This window comes from Triturus cristatus, chromosome 4_2 (assembly GCF_964204655.1).
Source record: "Triturus cristatus chromosome 4_2, aTriCri1.1, whole genome shotgun sequence".
Classification (NCBI taxonomy): domain Eukaryota; kingdom Metazoa; phylum Chordata; class Amphibia; order Caudata; family Salamandridae; genus Triturus; species Triturus cristatus.
In genome coordinates, this window is record NC_140586.1 from 264,986,335 (window position 1) to 265,007,612 (window position 21,278).

At 46.0% G+C, this 21,278-nt stretch overlaps 1 protein-coding gene across 2 annotated transcripts in view; it reads left to right on the plus strand.

Annotated features, from left to right (window-relative positions):
* Positions 1 to 21,278, plus strand: part of ABCA4 (ATP binding cassette subfamily A member 4) — a 1,118,748-nt gene that overhangs the window by 445,867 nt on the left and 651,603 nt on the right. For both annotated transcript variants that reach the window (XM_085601480.1, XM_085601481.1), the window contains exons 13-14: positions 7,778 to 7,983; positions 9,568 to 9,744. In XM_085601480.1, the coding sequence (XP_085457606.1) occupies positions 7,778 to 7,983; positions 9,568 to 9,744 (383 nt within the window). The remainder of the gene's footprint in view (positions 1 to 7,777; positions 7,984 to 9,567; positions 9,745 to 21,278) is intronic.

Consider the following 21,278-nt stretch of genomic DNA (forward strand, 5'->3'; position numbering starts at 1 on the left):
CAAGCCGACCGCAACGGAGCCCTGGGCGGCTTCCCCTCACAGTGGGCCTCGTTCAAAGTTTTACCTTGTCAGTCAGACTGCAGGGCCTGGTTGGTGCAAATCAAACTTCCAGCATGAACCGTACAGTTAGCAGTCCTTTTGTTCAGCTAATGACTTTAAACCAATAGCAACAAACACCATAGTTAGGACTCCCTCTTTATCAATCAATTGACAAAACAAATGGCAGCTACACCCTACTTTCCATACTGTTCTACCTCACTAACAGCAGCCAGTGACAAACCTAGGACTATAAAATACCCTTTTCCCTCTTAAACTTATACCTTACACAGTCTTCTAGAACACTTTCAATTCTGCTGCAGACTCCTCTGTGTTTCACTTGGATGCTAGTGTTATTGTTCGGTTCTGCGTAATGGGCCATTCCTTTGTCTTTTGGGCTCTGGAACATTAAAAAATTGAGGCATTGACAAAGATCTAGGTTTTCCCAAAGTGGAAATTACATGGATTGTTTACAGAAGGATTGTATGGCATCGACTACTCCCTACATTGGAAAGCATTTCAAAGCCCCCTGATGTCATGAGTGTGCAATGCAGAGGAAACAATTTGGGCAACATCACGGAGGTAGCTCTCACAATTGAAATACAGGGCCTTGCAGGCTCTGCACAACCCCCTGCTGCACATGGCCAATCCCCCTGCAGATGATCAACCCGCTGCTATACACCACATTTGACATGCATAGTGAGGTGTTCACAGCAAGTCTAGAGAATTTCCAGCGTAAGGCTTTCGTTAACAGGTGGATGTTGTTTCATTAGCCACGGGCTCTGAATACAGTGTTTCCCTCAAATGGAGAGAGGTGCCCAATATGTAATTCTGATGGAGACTGGCTCTATAGGTTTTGCTACTGCAGCTCCCATAACCTTTTATGGGTAAGGCTATTTAGCGAAGTGAGTCAGGCCATTGAAGAAAACATCTATCTCTTACCGAAAGTGGCTTTTTTAGGTCTGGTAGACCGAAGTTTTCGTAGAATCCCGAAAGCCGGGAATCTTATTTTTATAGAACATTGATGAAGGTCATTAATAACTACCTTATGTAAGTCCCCGGTAGGAACCAGTTTCCAGCAATGGGAGACAAAAATGAAGAAAGTTAGCCAATGGGAAGCCTGGTTTGCTAGAATGAATAGGTATAGTACTTACCGAAGAAACTGGGGAGAGTGGGCTTGTAAAGCATAGGAGATGGAAATGTGGACATCGGTATAGACTGGAATGGAAGGCTTCCGCATAATGGGTTGGGGAGGGCCAGCTAGGCTGAGTTCTCTCCTAGGAGGGAAAGTGATAAACCGATACAATGATTGTAGGGAGATGGCAGGGACATGGGGGGTAGACGGCACTGGAGGGGAGATATTTTTTTGAATGAGGGGGGATGTTCCTTTTCTTTTACTTTAGTTTAAGACACTATATGGACGGGTCATGTCCTAAGAAAGGCCTGGGGAGGGACAAAGGGGGTGGATCTGATAGATTTTATGGAGGATTTTATTGTGGGGAGGATTATGTAATCACCTTATCTAATAAAACTATTTATTTAAAAAAACACTCCAAAAACAAACGTAAGAGGTGTTTGTACATCAACTCAAGTATTTAAAGTGTTCTCATAAGTGGCAATAAAGAAAAAGGAGGCTGTGTGTAATAAAATGTTTGCCTGTGATCAAACAGTGTAGACAGGGAGGAAGGCTGGTATTGACTCAAGGTTATCTGCTTACACATTTTGAAATTTAGCCACCAGATGTATATCTATGTCTCTAACATGCCTGTTTTACACCAAAGGTCACTGTTTTGTCTTCAGTTCTTGGCAGCAAAATCAACACAGACATAGCAGACCCAACTCAGGGCCGCAGACCCAAGTACCAAGCCAAGAATGCATTTATTTGGGTGGTGTCACACCCCAAACTGCCCCACTGAAGTTACGCCCCATAGTATAATACACTCTATTAAAATTGGAATTAAAAATTCTGTTGCATTAAGTGTCATGATGGGTCTGAACTTGTCAAATCCTGGCGAATGTGATAAAATCAGTAGCTTGGATTTTATAGGCTGCAGTAAAAGCACAGGCTCAGCATTGAACATCCATCGTCCTGCCATTTCTAAGGCTAGCTTTGACTCATGTGTCAACAAGTACTATCTCAAGTGATTGAAAACATTAGAAATGCAGGTTTAACTGAAAACAAGCACTGAAAAAACCTATCAGTCTAACCGCAATGTTGTGAACTCATGCAAACAGCATGTATACATACCTGTGTTTGCATATGTTACCACAATAAAAGCAGACCTCATGCATGTATAAGAAAAAGAATTGAATGTGTGAAGATTCACTGTCTGTTTTTAATGCAAAATAGTCCTACATGTATTGCAATTCAAGCACTCAGTAGAAGGTGGAATGCTAGTCTTAACAGCCAGTAGCATGAGGTGAGTGACAAATACTCCTCTGGGAGGAGCCAAAGACCCATTTGTGTATTTTAAAGAATTGGTAACAATGAATAGAGCCTGGCGCACCCCTTGACCTTACTGACCTATTCAACTCTACAGCAATTTCCAATTTTCCTTGACGAAGTTATTCTGAGACCTGCAGACCAATATTTAAGTTCATAACCACTTACTTTGGCAATGCCACTCTACTGGAGCCAGGCCCCTCTGCTTCTTGATTGGAGTATCCTCTTAGTCACACCCTAATGCACACATTCCAGTCACTAAAACCTGGTCACTTGCATGATGTCTAGTCACTATAATGCGAGGGGTAGTGAAAGTGGCATCATAAACCTTTTGACCCTAATAACATCTCAAGGCGGACCGCGTGCCATACCTTTAACCTTTTAGTAGCCTCCTATTTACTGTTGACGGCCTAGGGCAAGGGCAAGTGATGAAAACTACAGAAAGTAATTGTAATTGTATTTATATAGCTCTTACTACCCCTGACGAGGCGTCGAAGCGCTTTTCGTGAGTAGAACGCTGCGATGGAACCCAAAAAGGATTAGTGGTAATTAGTAGAGGGAAATATGAATTAATCTGAGTGGTGAACATTTGAATCTGCTAGTCGGATTGAAACAAATAATGGAGGGATAGAAGAGGGAAGAGTATAGAAAGTGTTTATTGGAGATCATAGCAGTAGGAGGAGGTTTGGGAAGAGTAAGGAGAGATGGAGGATGGAAGTGTCTCTAGAAACGGATTAGGGAGGACCTAGTAGTAAAATGAGGTCTCAGATTCGTCTAAGGATGGGTACATGAGGCTTTGGGGTGATACAAAAAGGGATAGGGGAGGGTAGAGTCTAGAAAGGGGAATTTTGGATATCATAGTATCAGAATGGGTTATTTTGGAGATCATAGTAATAGAATGAGGTTTGCGATGAGTCAGAGAGTGGAGGTAGAGGATATACTGAGAGAGGTATAGAGTGAAACGTAGGGCAGTGCATTGGAGAGATGCAAATGTGTTCTTTTTAACAGTACCACTAAAGTAATAAATACATAGATACATAAGTACATGGAAGTTATACATGTATAAGGTAGGTAATATATCAAGTTTTAAGTTGTATTTAATGAACTCAGTCTTTCAAGTGCTGCTGTACTTTAAGCTAATTTGTGGGTTTTTTTCTTTTCAATAATTCAATATTTAACTACCCAGAAGAAAATGTATCACAATTGTTAAGTGTTTGCTAGCATCTTACCAATTACTAAGAGGCCTCCATACCATCTCTATTTGAGCACTCTTTGGTTAAAATAATGTGTGCATCCTTACATTCACTCCACAGGCTGGGTTCTTAGATGTACATGATTACTTTCTGATCCTTCTGCTGTCTCTGTAACTGTAGGGACCAGTGGTAAGAATGGCAGTGCAAGTGTTACCAAAAGGCAATCTTGGAGTAGGAGCTGCTACCCCTAGCTTCTCCTAATTGACATGCATGGTCACTTCGGGCCATATTTATGGGCTTTTGCCGTAGGGCGGCGCCCGCAGGCCTCTCTGCTGCGCTGCCCACCGGCAAAAGGAAAGGGCAGGAATGTGCTTTATCTATGTGATACAGCGCATTCATGTCCTTTTCCCCTGCGCCGGCACACAATGGGCTGCCCTGTGCCTACGCATGCACCTTTGCACCATGGTGCAAGGGTGCCTGCGTTGCGGGGCTGATTGATTTTTTGCAGGAAGGGACACCTTACTGCACACAATCAATCCATTCAGGCGTTTTCCTTTCACCCACAGCAACACCCATGGAACCCCCCTTTCACGCAGTTTTCTGCGTGAAAGGAGCACATATTTATAAGGCCATGAAAAGCCACGTAAAGTGGCTTTACGTGGCCTTATAAATATGTGGTGGCACTTTGCACCACCAGAATGTCAAAAATGTGACATTCCAGGGGCGCAAAAGTGCCGGTAGGGCCTCGAGGCCCTTCATATTTAGGGTTGTTAGAGGGCAAAGCAGCCTGTTGCAGATTTTGAACATCTTGCATAAGCTGCTGGGTACAGAGATCCACCCTGTTCACTGGTTATCCGCAGTCGGCTAGGCATCAGGATGTTGCTAGTTGTGGTTGGGTTTTGTTTGGGGTCAACTCAGACCTGAATGAGGGAGAACTAATCGATCTGTAACTTCATTAGCTCATTTGGAAGGTGACCAACAAAGAAATGCTCTGTCTATGAATCTCCCCACTTTCAATTCAAAATGTTTGCAGACAACACTCGGTTATACATGTGGGTTCAATCTGAGTAAGGGTTCCAATTTCAATAAGCCTATGCAACATGCAGACGTTTGCTTAAACCAAGATATCCTCTGTCTAACCAGAACTAAAACTAGGTTTAGATTGTAGGTGACGTCCACATTCAGCAGGCCATCAACAGTAGGGTGGCTTCCGTACCCACAGGGATGTAACTTAGTGTTGTCTTTATACATGTGGCTTAGAAGATTGTTATGTTCAACAACATGAGATAAATGGAATGTACCTGTTGAACCAGTCATGTCTCATGCCACATAACACCAGGGCCAGCCTTGAACATGGGCAAGCTGGGCCGAGGCCCAGGGCACCTTAGGAGTGGTGCAGCAGGGAGCTGTCTGACTTAAATATTCTTTCTGTCCAGGGTGACGATTTGCAGCTGGCCCTGCATAACACAGTGCTTTATTTGTTTTTTAAAAAAAGTGCAGGTGGGGCAGAGTTGTTTCTGGTGAGCCCACTGCCAGCACTGCTGAACTCCAGGATTGCCGAAATTCCAAGATTTTTTTGTCTTGATTCCACCTCATACCTCTTTCTTCCATGACCTTGTATTTTCCATCTCGCACTCACCTGCAGGTTATTTTTCATATCTTCTTTCGCCTTTTATCATGTTTTTCCGATTTTTCTTCTTTTTCCCCTTTTCTGACTCTCTATCTTACTGTGGTTCAAAGTCTGATGATGAAAAATAAGTCCCTATCCATGAAATGAGTGCCAGTGGCCACCATCTGAATCCCATACATACCATCCAGGATGCCCAAATAGATTTTTTATGAAAGAAACCTTTTATTTTCCTCCTCTGTCTAAGCTAAAAAATATACCACATTGATTTTCGTCACACACTACTTCCCATGACGATCCTGGGTACAGCTAGAGCAGCGGCGGCTCCTCCGCAATGGCGGGGGAGCGTCGTCTTACTGCCTGGCTCAGAGCCAGCAATGAAAAATAAAGCGATGTTCTTGCATCGTAATATTTTGCAGCGCTGTAGGGAGGGGGAGGAGGGGTGCTACGTGCACTCCACTCCCTAAGTGCTCTTGTGTGTTTGGCCGGCCGTCTCAGGCCGACCAAAACACACATGTGCAATTAGCGTTTCCCCAGCCGAGCTGCATTGAGCAGCCGGGCTGGAGAAACCCCACAGACTCCCTGGCCTGAGCAGAGCGTCTTTCTAGCCTGCTCAGGCCAATCCCTGCTCTGCTCTGCAGCACAGTAATTGGATGGGAGTCTGTCCTAGTGGCTGCTGGAACCAGGCAGGAAGAGAGGCAACGCAACGCTGGAGGCGACCGGCAGCTAAAGGTAAGTAAAAAAGTATATATAGTATTTCTACCCCCTGTGTGACCACTCCTGCGCGACCCTTCCTGCGTTCCCTCCCTCCACCCGACCACCCTTTGTTTATGGCGGCCGCCACTGAGCTAGAGCTTTTTGAGATTTTGCAGTCAACTAGGCTTGTTTTGTTTAGATCTGCCATGCAGTTCCTAGATTTGCTGTAGCTGAAGTATCTCGGAGGTGGCTGCAAAGTTATATAAGTTTTGTGGGGGCATATTATCAAGGACGGCGTTAAAATTATTGCCGGTTTAGCGACAGAAAACTGCAGCTAAAGCGGCGATAATGTGCTTGATAATATGCCCTGGAGAATTCCAATAGAAGCCCACGTTCACAACAGAACATGGACTTCTATTGGAATTCTCAAGGGTATATTATCAAGCTCATTATCGCCGCTTAAATTTTAACACCGTCCTTGATAATATGCCCCAAAGTTCTTTAGAAAGAACCATTGGTCCTATTTGAGCAAACGTCGACCTGCAAAACACATATAAGCGCTAAATAGCAATAACACTGTTGGTGGTGTTGTTTTGTTGATTATACAGTCCTCCTTTTTTCCTACTTATTATTATTTTTATTATTTTTGATAAAGCGACAACACATACTCTAAAATAATCTTTTGGTATTCTTCATCTAACCCAGACAACTGGAAGGACTTGAAGTCACCTTAAGAAGTCATGTTATAATCTTGTTCTAAATAGTGACTCTCTCAAGTGAAAGGTTCTTGTATTTGAATTTCGCACTACAAACAAAAGAAGGGAGACAGATCTTAGAAGGTGTATAGGCAAATGTTTAATACATTTTCAAGAGCATGAATATAAAAACTCATTTGCATGTTGCAAGAGGTTTTGGACACGATCCTTCTATGGACTGGCATCCAGTGAAGCGGCTGTAAATAATATGTTCTTAATTCGTCACACTTATTCCCTTATTACAAGTGACCCAGGTAATTGGGATATGTATGGTAACTCCTGTTACCTAACATATCACAATTAGGAGGAGTTTGGCAGCTAACACCACACTCCAGAACTTTTTCTCTGATACATTTCAGCAGGACAAACCTGTCACAATTTATTGGATGACAAATTCCCAGTAGTTATTGGGACAAGCGGATTTTGCTGCTTAAAGCATCAAAACTGCATGTTATTCCTTATTTTGGGAGCAAATTCCCAATTGGGGGTTATTTATCGCAACTGATCAACTTGGACCCAGTGGAGTCGAATTTTGTCAGATCTGATAGATATTGCCCCATACACTGGGCCACTCATAATAAGGGCCTAAAAGCTTTCTGGCTGCTGAATTGTGATTCCACTAAAGGAGTCAAACTCTCTCTTCTGTGGAAGACCTAAATATACCGCATTTCCAAAGTCAGTTTGAGATTTTATTAATGCACTGGCTGATAGAACATTGTGGTAAGCTCCACTGCTCTTATAGGCGATAAAACAAGATTTGAAACCCAGGCCAGAGAGATAGGACTTTATCAGGATCTGCGTATCCTATAGTGCCAGACGATTGGTGGGTTTGAGGTAAGAAGGAAGGCCTCGGTGATTGTGGCCAAAGGCAACTGTTCCTTTTGCACAACTGTTTTTTTGTAAACACGAATTCCATTTTGACCGGATTATGTTTATAAAACATTGCTTCTTACACACTTCTGATATGCTTGTCTTCTTCAAGGCTACCGTCCACCTCGGTCTCTCACTCTGTTCTCCTCATCCGCAGTGTCTGACCCTGGATAAATTTGAAGGCCTCGCTGATGAGTCCCATTTGGCCCACGAAGCGCTTTATCTGCTGGAGGATAACAAGTTTTGGGCCGGGCTGGTCTTCCTCGACATGTACCCGTGGACAAACAAGCTGCAGCCACACGTGAAGTACAAGATCCGGATGGACATCGATGTTGTGGAGAAAACAAACAAAATCAAAGACAGGTTTGTATTTGTGGTTGAGAAGATAACCCTGTGGAAATTTAGACCTTGGTGCGGCCCTGCTTGCCCGTCAGGTCAGCGGAGGCCATGCCGGAGAAAGACATGGCCTCTGCCGCCCTGGTGGAGAATCCGCAACAATAAAATGCGATCCCTGGTCCCTGCGTGATCTCATTACTTTCTGTACATCCACCAGCGAGGCGGATGCACAGAAGGTAGAGGGGTCTGCTGAGTGGGTGCCTTGTTTTGGCCTCACTCAGCAAACGTTTTTGGTTTTCAAACACAAACCTTCAAAGGAGAGGTTTGTAACACCCCAAAAAATCCCCCTGATGCGCTCAGTGTTTACACGATACCGTTTTCTATCCATGCAAGGAACATCTAAGTATGTAATATATGCAGTATATGTAAATGAATTGTGGCGTTACCATCACTGCTCAAATATACCAGCCACCACTGAGAGACCTTTCCCTGTAAATATTTCCATCCCAAACAGTCGATAATTGAATGCAGCAAATTTGTTCATGTCTGATAGAAATACTCTTCGTCTTAATTAAATACAAATATATATTAATAGACTAGGGGTGTCCTTCGTGAGGGCCAAACCCAAGGCAGATTTTCTGAAAATCCCCTGGCCGTGTATTAATTCCTATTAGACCCTATTGCAAGTGTTCGGAAGGAGATGACGTGTTTCATCCCACCAGTTAAATTCCTATACCTCGAGTGAGATATTTACTGGCTGCAATAAATACCTTGTACTCTGAGTCTTCCTCTGGAAAATGAGGAATTTGGTCAGCTCTGCACCAAATTCCTGACGTATCAGAATTGAGCCCAGGGGACAGAATTTAACAGCCCTCTCACAAATAGGTCCTTAATGTGAGTAATCTATCCCACATGGATATCCTGAAAATCTGGAATGGATCCGTCCATCGTAAACCATGTCTAGACAACTATGAAATAAACATTGCCTCTTTAAAAAGGCAAAACTACTAGTACCAGAATGCAATGCAGAACTGGAAGAGCTGTTCACACGTGGCAAATTGGGGTCTCTGTAACATAGTGGAGCTGGTTTATTTTGTTTTAGTGCAACCAAAGTTGCTGCACTATGTTTCTTAAGGAGGATAAAGCCGCAAAAAACAAAAAAAAATGAAAATATGTATTGAAAATGGCCTGCTGCTGCTTACTACCTCTGTGCAGAGTAAAGCAACACAGAGATTTTTGCTGTGTTGCATTGCTCCAGATTTATGAAGCCACTCAGAGCCACGCAAAGTGGATTTCCGTGGCTTTATAAATCTGTCATAGAGGTTTGCGTCGTGCATGTACCATGTTATGTGGTGCAAGCATGACGCAAACCTCTCTTAAATATGCCCCTATTTGCGCTGACAAAAGGGTATCTTTTGGGATGGCAGGTAAATACCCTTACAAGAAATTGAGCCACTTTGAATCTTCCCAGCGGAAACCCTTAGTAAATCTGGCCCACCGTGATTGAGTTAATGATATAAAGGAATGGCTACAGCTTTGAGATACTTTGGTAGACGTTAAGAAATGCTCATTCTCATCCTTGCCAGTTCACTTGTTCTCTTGCTCCTCCAGGTACTGGGATCCTGGCCCCAGGGCTGACCCCGTGGAAGATCTGCGGTACATCTGGGGTGGCTTCGCGTACCTGCAAGATATCATTGACCAAGGGATTATCAAAAGTCAAACCAGCAATGACAAGCCCCTCGGACTTTACATCCAACAGATGCCATACCCCTGCTTTGTGGACGATGTGTGAGTATTAGGGAAGTCTATGGTGTCATCCTGTATTGAGGCAGACAGCCAGCAGATGTCTCATCCCTGCTTTGATAATGAAGTGTGAGTGAAATATTAGTGCAGAGAGATTCAATGAGGAACTGAGCCTTGTTTTCTTTTTATGGTGTGTAAGGGCAGGCCACAATCACACCATAGAGCCTCTTTGATGGTAAGGAGTAGACCACAGTGTACTGCGTGGTGTGTAAGGGCAGCATGCAAAATCACAGAGACTCGGTGAGTGTCTGTGTCGACAGCCAGCCATCTCACTATAGAAATTCACTAGGTAAGGAGTGCAACCATGGCAAACACAAGGAGATGATGAATGGAGCGCTGAATCTTTTTAGACACTCGCCCCCAGTCACAGATCTAGGTTGAATCCATCATCGTTCTTTAGCTCACTTCGCCACCTCAGTTCAGACCCAGCTATATGCAAATCAGTCTTGACCCTGTGCCTCATGGGAACAGTCCAGCCTGAACCGCCAGGCCAGGTCTTCCATGAACCGGAAACGAGCATCCTGGGACCGGTTTCGGGGTAATACCCCTCTTCAGCCAGGCTAGCTTGAATCCAGTGGCAAAGTGAGCAAGGGACCCACGTCTAGGCATACCCTGCCAACTTAGGGCGAACAAAGCAAACACAAGGAGATGATGGACGGAGCGCTGAAACTTTTCTGGCACTCACCCCCAGTCACAGATCTAAGTTGAATCCATCATCGTTCTTTAGCTCACTTTGCCACCTCAGTTCAGACCCAGCTATATGCAAATCAGTCTTGACCCTGTGCCTCATGGGAACAGTCCAGCCTGAACCGCTAAGCCAGGTCTTCCCTGAACCAGAAACAAGCATCCTGGGATATAGCGGGGTCTGAACTGAGGTGGCAAAGTGAGCTAAAGAATGATGATGGATTCAACCCAGATATGTGGCTGGGAGTGAGTGTCTGAAAAGTTTCAGAACTTCATCCACCATCTCCTTGTGTTTGCTTAGAAGTGCAACCTTGCCAACATTTTGTGACCAATAAGAGTTTTCAGGTCTTAAAATTACTAATTAGCCAAATTGATGTCTCCAGAAATGATATCATGCATGTTACTCAAGAGGGACCTGTCCCACCTCAAGTCCCAGCACATGGTGCAGCCACTCTGCTAAGAATACAAGGGATTTTGGGCCTGGTTTAGAGTTTGGGCTTATTTCAGTCATCAACTTTTATAGAATGCTTTTTCAGTTCTGTTTGTGCAATCTAGCGGATCAAGGCCACACCTCTGCCAGTTTCATCAGGTGATCTGCAACCCTTCCTGCTGCTTGACAGTCCAAGCTGCTTAGAAAGACTGTATGTATAAAACCTATCCTCAGGGTGGTAAATTCAACCACAACATATTTAAATGCCCTTAACTCAAAGTGCCAATTCTCCACACACCCTCATGCCCATGTCCTCTGCTCCTTTCTTTTCATTATGACTCTCCTCTCACTGTCGTGTCACCTACCCTTCCTCTCCCAATTATCCTTTCCTTGACTATAAATCCCCTCTGCCCCTTCTCCCACTTGCTTTTGAGCTTTCCTAGTCGTCCTACCTCTTCTTCATGTCCCCCACCCACCCACCTCTTCTTCCTCCCCCCACTATGACCTTACTCTCCACCACCCCAGCCCCTCTTACTTCATTCATGCCTTTCCCTTCCCTTGTACCTCTAATTACCCCAATCTGTCCCCATCATTCTTCGCTGCTCTTCCATAAGACCCCGCTCATCCTTTCCTCCTTTGCACCTTCACCAGCCCGCCTTTCAGATTGTCACTAACTATGACCTTCTCTCCTTTCTATTTATTTATACTTAAAATCCTGCAATCAGTGCTTAATTTGAGCCGGTGGCTTCTGGTGCTCAGCACCAGCACTTTTCATGAGGATCAGTTAAGGACACATTCATTTATGGTAGTCACAGGGAAATTAAGGGGCAGATTTACAAGAAAGTGACGCATCTATAGAGATGCGTCACTTTTCTTGCGCCACCCTGAAAAATGCTTGCGCCACCTTGCATGCGCCGTATCTACAATATGGCGCACCATGGCGGAAGAATTGACAGATGCGTCAGAAATTTTGACGCATCTGTTGGGGCAATAGTCACACATTGCTGGAGTCGTTTCGCAAGCACGACGCAACTCCAGCAATGCATTTTGTGGCCTCTACACTGCGTCACTCCTTACGCCTGCTTCAAGCAGGCGTAAGGTTTTGACGCAGTGGCGTCTTAAAAGTGACGCAGTGAAATCTTGTAGATTTCACTGCGTCACTTTTACAAGGCTTTCCTGCGTAGTAACGCCCTCCTGCATACATTTTACCTGACGCAGGTATAATGTGACGCAGGGCTTTACAACGTAACACATCTCCTTAGATGCGTCACGTTGTAAATAGGGCGCATTGTTTGCGCCGCTGTTGAGTCAAAAAAAGTGAGGCAATGGCGGCGCAAAGAGGCGCAAGGGGCTTGTAAATCTGCCCCTAAGTGATTTGCCCAATATCACAGGATGTTGAGCCAACGCAGAGACTCGAACCTTGTTCCCAGTTCTGAAGCTGGCAGCTCTGGCCATTACACCACATCCTCCACCCCCACTTTCATGGTTAGTAGTCGGTTCTGTTTTAGGCAGCGCTAACAAGAGAAATGGGCTGGTGCAAGCTGCCGCCTGCCGATACCCCCTGCACTTATTATTTTTTACAAACTAATGTGCAAAAAATATCAAAACTTAAACCTCCACTTGTGCTCTGTTTTGTTGCATAAAAAAACACTGTTGTGTTACAGGAAGAGACATGGGCAGTGCATCACTGCATCACCTTATCTGTTGAAGGTGGTGCGACTCTGCCTTAAAACTGTGCCTAGCTGTGATGACAATATATTTAACATGCATTTGCAAAGCCAATGGGTCTCTCCTTTTGGATCTATTTGCTTTCCCAGTACTGTTTGGTGGGGAGTTGTGGGGGAGAAAGCACACCATGGAGAGAGCAGCATAGATCACAGGGGGCAGAAGAAGCACACCAGAAAGAGAGCAATGGGAAGTGCAGGGGCAAGGGAAGCACACATGGGCAAGAGCCACACAGAGCCAGGGTATGTTCAAGGAGTTGATAAATTCATGAGGAAGAGAGCAACATATGGTGGGATGTTTTTGGGGGTAGAATAACACAAAGGAGTCTTCAACATGGAGTTGAAAATTTGCAGAGGAAGAAGCACACGAAAGATAGAGCAACATGGAACACAATGGATGGGAAACCACATGAGGGAAATAGCAACATAGAGGGTGGGGCAGCAAACCATTCAAGGGAGAGAGCAGCAGAGAGCAGTGTGAGTGACGCACATGGGGGAGAGAGTAACATGGAGAGCAGGGGTAGGGTAGTTTTTAGGGGAGAAGCACACATTGGAGAGAGCAGCAATGTTTGCGTGGGCAGAACACGAGATAGAGAGCAACACGGGATGGGTGTTTTGCAGCAGAGAAGGGGAGTATAAGCACAGGAGGGAGAGATCCACAGTGGTGCTGAGCAAGCATACTAGGGAAGGAGCAACAGGGAGCACCAGGGCAGGTGGATATAGAGGGTGGAAAAGGGCACAAGGAAGAGAGCTGTAATACATATACTCTCATGAAGTGCTTAACCAAAATGAAAAAAGGAGGTCCTTAGAAATGGCCTGTGGATCGATAGAAATCAGCCAAATAAAAGTATGGTAAAGAGGCGGTGCTCCAGGGAAGGCCTAATCACAAAATGGGAAAAGGAAATCCATTGAAAAAGAAGCAATCAGATAAGAGCAACAGTAAAGCTAACCAGTGGTAAGCAATGTGTGGGCTATAGGCCTACAGAAGTTCTTGGTAAGCCCATGTTAGAAATGGGGGTCTCTAGTTGGCAAGGGTTTGCACCTTTGTCCAAGTAGGGACAATTCCTTCTAGTCAGGATAAGTGAGTAACACTCCTAAAATAACCCCTGCTCACCCCCTTGGTAGCGTGGCACGCGCAGTCAGGCTTATCTTAGAGGCAGTGTGTAAAGCATTTGCACAAAAGCAACAGTAATACAGTGAAAACACTGCAAAAGGACACCACACCAGTTTTAGAAAAATATTTTATATACTTCCACAATACAGTACTTAAAAAGGTATACTTTGCAAGAATACTTGAAAAACATAGTTCGTACGAGTCGGTACCTCAGTCCGGGGCTACCGTGATGCAAAAAACAACAGAGTCTAACAGTTCCAGCCGACCGCGTCGGTACGGGCCAGCGAAAGCGTGAACAGTCTCTGTAACAGTCCCTTTCTCGTTGCAGCTGACACGTTGGTGCGTGCCGGTGGTGGCAACCGTTGTGGTTGCGTACAAAATGGAAGCGGTGCGGTGTCCTCTCGATGTGGTGCAGGCAGCGGCTTGGTGACGATCGTCCAGATGGCGTCGGTGAGACCAAGGCTTACAGTGCAGGGCAAGAAGGTGCTCGATGCGGTGCTGGCAGGTTGCGGTGCAGGCGACAGAGCTGGTTAGCGGGAGCTGGCATTGTCTGGCCCAGACGGCTGTGTGGGATGAGGCGGTGCATCGTGAAACTTATGAGCGGTGTCCCCAGCCACGATGCGGTCACAGGTGTCGAAGTCAGCAGCTGCGACGGCGTCGGCGAGACCAGGATGGCGAAGTGAAGCGAGGCGTAGCGGAGTGCGGTGCCCACAGGTCAAAGTGCAAGCAGCGGCTTGGTGGCTGCAGCGGTGTTTGTCATCGTCGGTGAGACCAGGGTTGCAGTGTGAGATACGGACGGTGCAGTCTGTGATGCCACCAGGACACAGAGCTAGCGACGAAGTCAGTGATGGAGTCGGTTGCTTTTCCCTTCTCTGTGGCAACTGAAATAGCGGTTCCAGAAGCAGGACCCAGAGGTTGGTGTAGTCTTTGCAGTCCCTGAGACTTCAGAGCAGGAGGCAAGCTCTATTTCAGGCCCTTGGAGATACTTAATAAAGAAGTTGCAGAAAGTTCAGTCCAGTCCTTCCACTACCCGAGACAGAAGCAGCCACTGCAGGCCAACACAGCAAAGCACTCAGCAAAGTGGTCCAAAAGAGTTGTAAAGTTCTGGGGTTTGGGCCCCAATATTTGTGCCACAAACTCCTTTGTTCTCTGGAGGTAGAGAGTGTCTGTGCCCATCCAGAACCAATTCTGTCCTCTCTGGTGCAGCCTCCGGGCAGGAGGCGGAGACAGCATTGTCAGAGGTAGACTAGGCCCATTAAGGTGAAAAGGAAATTCCTCCCCCTACCTTGAATACAGCCCAGGTCTATTCAGCCCATCCCTGACCCATCTAGAATCTCTGGAGCCACTGCTCCTCCCCAGCCCCTGTCATTCCAAAGCCAGATAGTCAAGCCACAAACCCAGCAGAGGCACACTGGATGGCTGAGCACGAAAATACCTACTTTCTAAAAGTGGTATTTAAAAGATGCATCTTTAGATGAGTTCAGGCATACTAACCTTATTTTTCTACCTCATTTCCAGGTGTAGTTATGTTTATAAGATGTTATAAACAAACTCCCCATTCTGTCCTATGGGAACAGGTAGCCTTGCAATAGTGAAAAACGAAATTGGCAGTAATTCAAAATCAGGACATGCCACACACACCAGGGTGTGTCCTACCTTTCACATACACTGCACCCTGCCCACGGGGGTACCTTGGGCCTACCTTAGGGGTAACTGATATGTAAGAAAATGGAAGATTAGGGCCTGACAAGTGGGTACACTTGTCAAGTCGACTTGTCAGTTACAAACTGCGCACAGACTCTGCAGTGGCAGGTCTGAATTTCCTTTTCAGGGCTACTCATGTGGGTGGCACATCAGTGCACTTTACCAGGGGCTGACTGGTAAATCAAATATGCCAATCATGGGAACCAATCCATAACACAATTTACACAGAGAGCATATGCACTTTAGCTCTGATCAGCATTGATAACGTACCCAGAGTCCTATAACCAACAAAGACAGGTCAGGAAAAAATAGGAGGAAGAAGCAAACAGTTTGGGGATAACCCTGCAAAAAGGGCTATTTCCAACAGCCCACAATAGGTCTTTTACAACCAAACAGCTTGGAATGACAAAAAAATTACTTCCAATCTTTCTGTTCAGGGAACCATCGACTGTGACAAGAAAATTAATATTCAAAAAGACTGGCATGTGATTTTGTGAAAGTCGCTGGCGGTAGTGAAGCACCGCTGCGCCATCATGCGCTACAGCAGTGACTGACAACGCAGAGAGACGTCACAGATAGATAAAGTAAATGCGAGAGTTATCAACCTATATCAGTAAACTCAGAATTCATGGCTAATGGTTAGGGCACTCCGCAGGTGAGCTCTTAGCATAAACAGCACAACAAGTGTGTGCAACCCGCTCCATTGACTACACGTGATAACCAGTCTTGTACTCATTTCATCTTGTTGGCTGGGCCCTTGCCTGCAATGCTGTGATTGGTTGCTTAGGCCAACCTATTCTACCATGAACCTGCTTGTTTTAAACTTTTCATTGCACTTGAGCACTGTGTAGGTTAGGCAACCTCCAGGCCTGCTCATATGATAGGATATCACCAGGAGCGGCTTGTATTAGGGAATAGAGGCAGGCGGGTGAGGGGGCTAGGGAGGGGGTAATGAAGGACGACAGAGATAAACAAACAAGCATTGGCATAGCCAATAGGTCTCGCCTTTGGGACCTTATAAGTGTTTAGCCATGCAACAGTTGCATAACTAAACACTTATAAGGTCCCAAAAGCAAGACCTATTGGCTATGCCAATGCTTGTTTTAACTGCTGCAATCTATTGAAGCCTCACGGAGAAAGTGATCGCGATCAAACATCAAAGCGGCTGCGCGGCCGCGAAAGTGAAAGTAATCGCGGTAAAGCGCGCCACGCGCGCCCGCGCACATGCACTGTAGCTCTAGGCTGGCCTGGTAGCACTTTTTGGAGCCCTCACAAAATGTCTCGCCAGACCAGCGCATGCGCTGGGTCAGGCGAGACCTAAAAAATAAAATGTACCTGCTGCCCTCAGCATCACATCGCGCTCTTCTGCTCCTCTCTGCCGCTGCAGGCAGGCACAGGCTCCCAGTCTAACCTGCGGCCAATCCTGAAGCTTCTCTCATGCATGAGTGCAGCTTCAGGATTGGACTGAGCGCCGATGATGTGCGCCCCAGGACAGACTGGGAGTCTGTGCCTGCTCTCTCTAACCCCAGCAATGCAGCTGGGGGTGGAGAGAGCTTCACTGCACATGTTGTGGCTGGCCTGAGACCGGCTAGAAACCACATATGCAGTGTAGATAGAGCCCACCACTCCCCTCCAGCCTATCATCACCCTGGCCCTGCCCCAAGGCCCGGCAGAAGCTAAATAAAACGATAATAAAACGGGTATTAAACCCGTTTGATTATCATTTTATAAAAAAAAAATTAAAGTGCTGGCAGGGAGTCTGTGCTCCTCCGCCATAGCGGAGGAGCCACCGCTGGATGTGACTATGAAATCAATGGGCGGTAGGTCTACTGGAAAAACAGTAGCCTGTTGTGTAAATTGGAACAGTTGACAGGTACAGGAATTTACTGTGCTGGGTGTTTACATGGTAAACAAGGGCGACCCATGATTTGAGTGCTAGAATGTGTTGGGCCTGTACTTGGTGTATAAATGCTGTCTGTGATCTCAATGTTGAGACTCACTAAACCAGAGTTTAGGGGCTGGGGTGCAATCCATTTGCTTGGCCTTTAAAAGGTGCATGTGTAAGGGTTGCCTTCAATAATGACAGAGACTCACCATGGGGCTGAAAATCACTAACTGTACATGATGTGGGAATAACATCAGCCTATGATCCTATTGCAGAGACTTATTAGGGGTTCAGGGGTGCCCTGTTTGCACTGGACCTTCTGAAGTGAGTAAAGGAAGAGTTAACACTCACTGCAGGAGCTACCTGGGGTCCAGTGGTGCACTGCATGTACTTGTACTTGGCCTTTTGCATGGCCTGAGTGGTGAGGTGGGGGTCAAGGGGGGTGACGGGGGGGGGGGTTGGGGGGGATAAGTGGGGATCGAAAACAAAATTAAAATTCACTTACCTGATCTCATCAAATCTCTCCTCCATCTCTCCCACGTCGTGTTTCTTCCCGGAAGCGCCCAGGGTCCCCTGAGCCAATCACAGTGCTGCAATGCAGCGTTGTGATTGGTCTGAGCGCCGTGGTTCAGTGCTCAGACAGGGGCTGGGGGCCTGGGCATGCTTTCCACCCAGGCTGTAATGCAGCCTGGGTGGAGAATATGCAAAGTGCACATGACGCTTTGGCCGGCCCAAGACGGGCGGCCAAGGTGGCATGCACACTTTAGAGTGCAGTAACCACTCCTCCCCGACATCATGGGTGCCAAGCCCCTCCTGTCACGATACTCAAAATAAAATGATAATAGCTTCAGTTATTATCATTTTCTTTTTTCTTTTACATTGCTCCGTGACCAGTGGGGTGACGTCCCTCCACCTTAGCGGAGGAGCCACCATTGATCTCCCTGGAGATACTTATTGGGGTCTGTGGCGAGCTTGTTTTATTTTATTTATTTATTTAGAAGGTTTTATATAGCGCTAGCTCCACCCGAGGGTATCAGAGCGCTTTACATCAGCAATGGAAGTACATTATAAAAAAAACAAATAAACTGTGCTTCCTGTACTGGGTCTGCACATGGTGTGCAAGTAAAATTTCTAATCTAACTGCAGGGAGACTCCCTATGTGCAGGACAACTGTAATTATGCAGCAGGGGAGCACCAGACAATGCAACAGAATTGACTTAATTATGCAGCAAGAAAAGCCAAATTATGCGGCACAATGCAACACGTTTTATGATGGTATTATGTCACTATTTTGTCTTTTTTTTTTACACATGGTAATACTATCTGGGCAAAGATTTCACATCATTAGTGCAGTGCAAGTTTAATAACAAATACAGAAATAAGCAACTGAAAGATGACCAGTTAACCTTTACGAAGGGCCTTCCACAACTTTTGATCCATTTGAGCTAGAAACAAAAAAATGTTTTGTTAAAATCTGCAGATTATGCAGCAGATGATGGATTATGTGACAAATGCATAATTATGCCGAAAAAACCCACAGCCGCAGAATTACATAATTCCAGTGGCCATGCCTATGAGTCTGAGGTGCACTGCCTGTAGGGCAGTCTGTTCCTGGTATGTGGCTATGGGCCAGGGACATGGGAAGTTTTGGAGGGCCTTGGTCAGCAAACATGAGTGGACGTGTGTGTGTGTTTTCTGTGTGTGGATTTTCTGTGTGTGTGTGTGTGTGTATATGTGGGTTTGGAGGCTTTGCTGGGTTTTCGGTTGCATAACTATGGGCATCCCGGGATGTCACCCCAGACAGAGGGTGTGGAGGTGGGGCGAGGGGGGGGGGGGCGCTGCCGCATAGCCTTTGACGGGCCTTAATTGACATTGTCTTTGATCTGCACGTGGAAGAGAATTCTCTGGATTTTCGACCTTTGAAAGAAAGACCCCAGGGCCTGCAACTCGCACACAGATATGGGAACTGGTTTGAAAAGGAAGTTATTTTCCAAATAATGACGAGTACTAGAAAGAACCATGTGTTAGCTGAGGAAGTTTATGGAAAGAGTTTAGCAACAGATATGGAAAAAATGTAAACATGAACATCAGTCCCTTTAGAAATGGAATGTGGCATCACTTAGGAATGCCGTATTTGTTCTTAAACTCCAGTTGAACCTTCTACGTGAAATAGGAATCATGTCTGACATTTTGCTTGCACCCGAATTATTTTATAAAAAACAATTTTCTTGGTATTGCATATTTTCACTGTATACACAGGGGTTTGAAGCGATATCAGATGGACAACGAGAGAAAAGTTCTTATGCTTGAACCCCTGTTTTTGACAGCTAGCCATGTATGCTTTTATGTTGTGTATTCCACCCCACATCCAATCCCCCTGTGCAGAGAGGACGTGGAGTGGTCATGCACAACACAACTTCACCTCATGAACAGTGGAAGCTGGCATCTAAGGGGCCGGGTGCGCACACAAAAATATTTTTTAAAAGACTTACATGAATCGACATCCGACGTCCTCCGCTCTGGAACAGTTCAAGAACAGGATGCAGTGTGGGCACCAATCCTGGTGTTGCTTTCATGCTGTGAGAGGAGCGCCCTGATTGGAGGGAGCAGCCTTGCTCGCCTCTCTAGTGCACATGTGTGGCTGGCCATCAGAAGACGGCTGGCCAAAAAGACATACACACTTTGAAAAGTGCACAATCAGACCACTCCCCTCCCTGCTGCTGTCATTCAGCAGCGGCCAGCCCCAGTCCTAACGCTGCGTTCAGGACGGGAGGATGAAAACTAAAATGTTAATGAATTACCATTTTTTATTTCATCTTTGGGGCTAATTAAAGCGGGGCGACGCTCCTCAGCTCCAATGGAGTAGCCCCCCTGCTCACTAAACTCCCTCTCCCTAACTCCACGTGGTGCCCAGCCACCCTTACATATCACCCTTCTTAGAGTCTTGCCCTGAGTGAAATATTTTTAAAGGGTCCCAGCATGTCTTTCAACACTCCCACACCTCCCTTTGCAAACCCCTCTCCATTCCAATATTAAAAACCCTCCCTGGCTTTATACCACCCTCCCCACCATCCATTCTCTCTCCACTTGAAGCCTCGCTTTGGGCTTTCAGACTGGAGTGGCGAGCTCACACAGGGCCACACTGGACAACACTTCATTGTGAAGGGGTCTTCAGAGACTTGCAACTGACAAGGGAGATGGCGGCTGGTAGACACTCATCCCTCTGGTCAGTGAAGACCCAAGAGAGGGGAAAGAAAGTGGGTGAGACTCCGAGGCTCCATTCCACCACTGTGCTCCGGTCGGGCGAGGCGGGACCACTGGGGGGAACGAGGCCTTCCCCTGGTGAGGTCACAGCAGAGGAGAACAACTTTTGATAATCCGCTGCTGTGACATGGCTGTAGTGAGTAACTGGTTTCATTTTTAGGTCTCGCCTGAGACAGCGCTGTAGCGCTGCTCTCACGAGAGCTTTTGTAAATGGGGGATCTGGAAGTGCAAACGAGTGCTTTCAGGCCTCCAAATACAGTGCATGTGCGCCGGCCTGGCGCGCGCACCATTTGGAGGCCTGAAAGCACTCGTTTGCTTTTACTTTCGTGGTCCGCACGGCAGTAAAGATCGGCAGTAAAGATTGCAGTCTCTTTGTTCCCAGCATCAGTGAGATGCAAATGAACCAACAGCGTGAGGCCAAAGGTCTTATTTTTTTTTAAACAAACCAGGTCACTGCTACAGTGAAAGGAACAACAAGCATTTACAATGCAATAGGTCTCGCATTTACGCGAGTTTGAGCTATTCACATTGCAAATAGCAATGCCTTCTATTTGTGTTTTCGTTTTTCAAACATAAATAAAAGGCATCGTCCTTTACAATGCCAATAGCTTAAACTTGCGTAAATGCGAGACCTATTGCATTGCAAATGCTTGTTATTTAATGTTAACTTTAGTGCAGTATTAACTAGACGTCCCAGTACAAAGTGTGACAGAT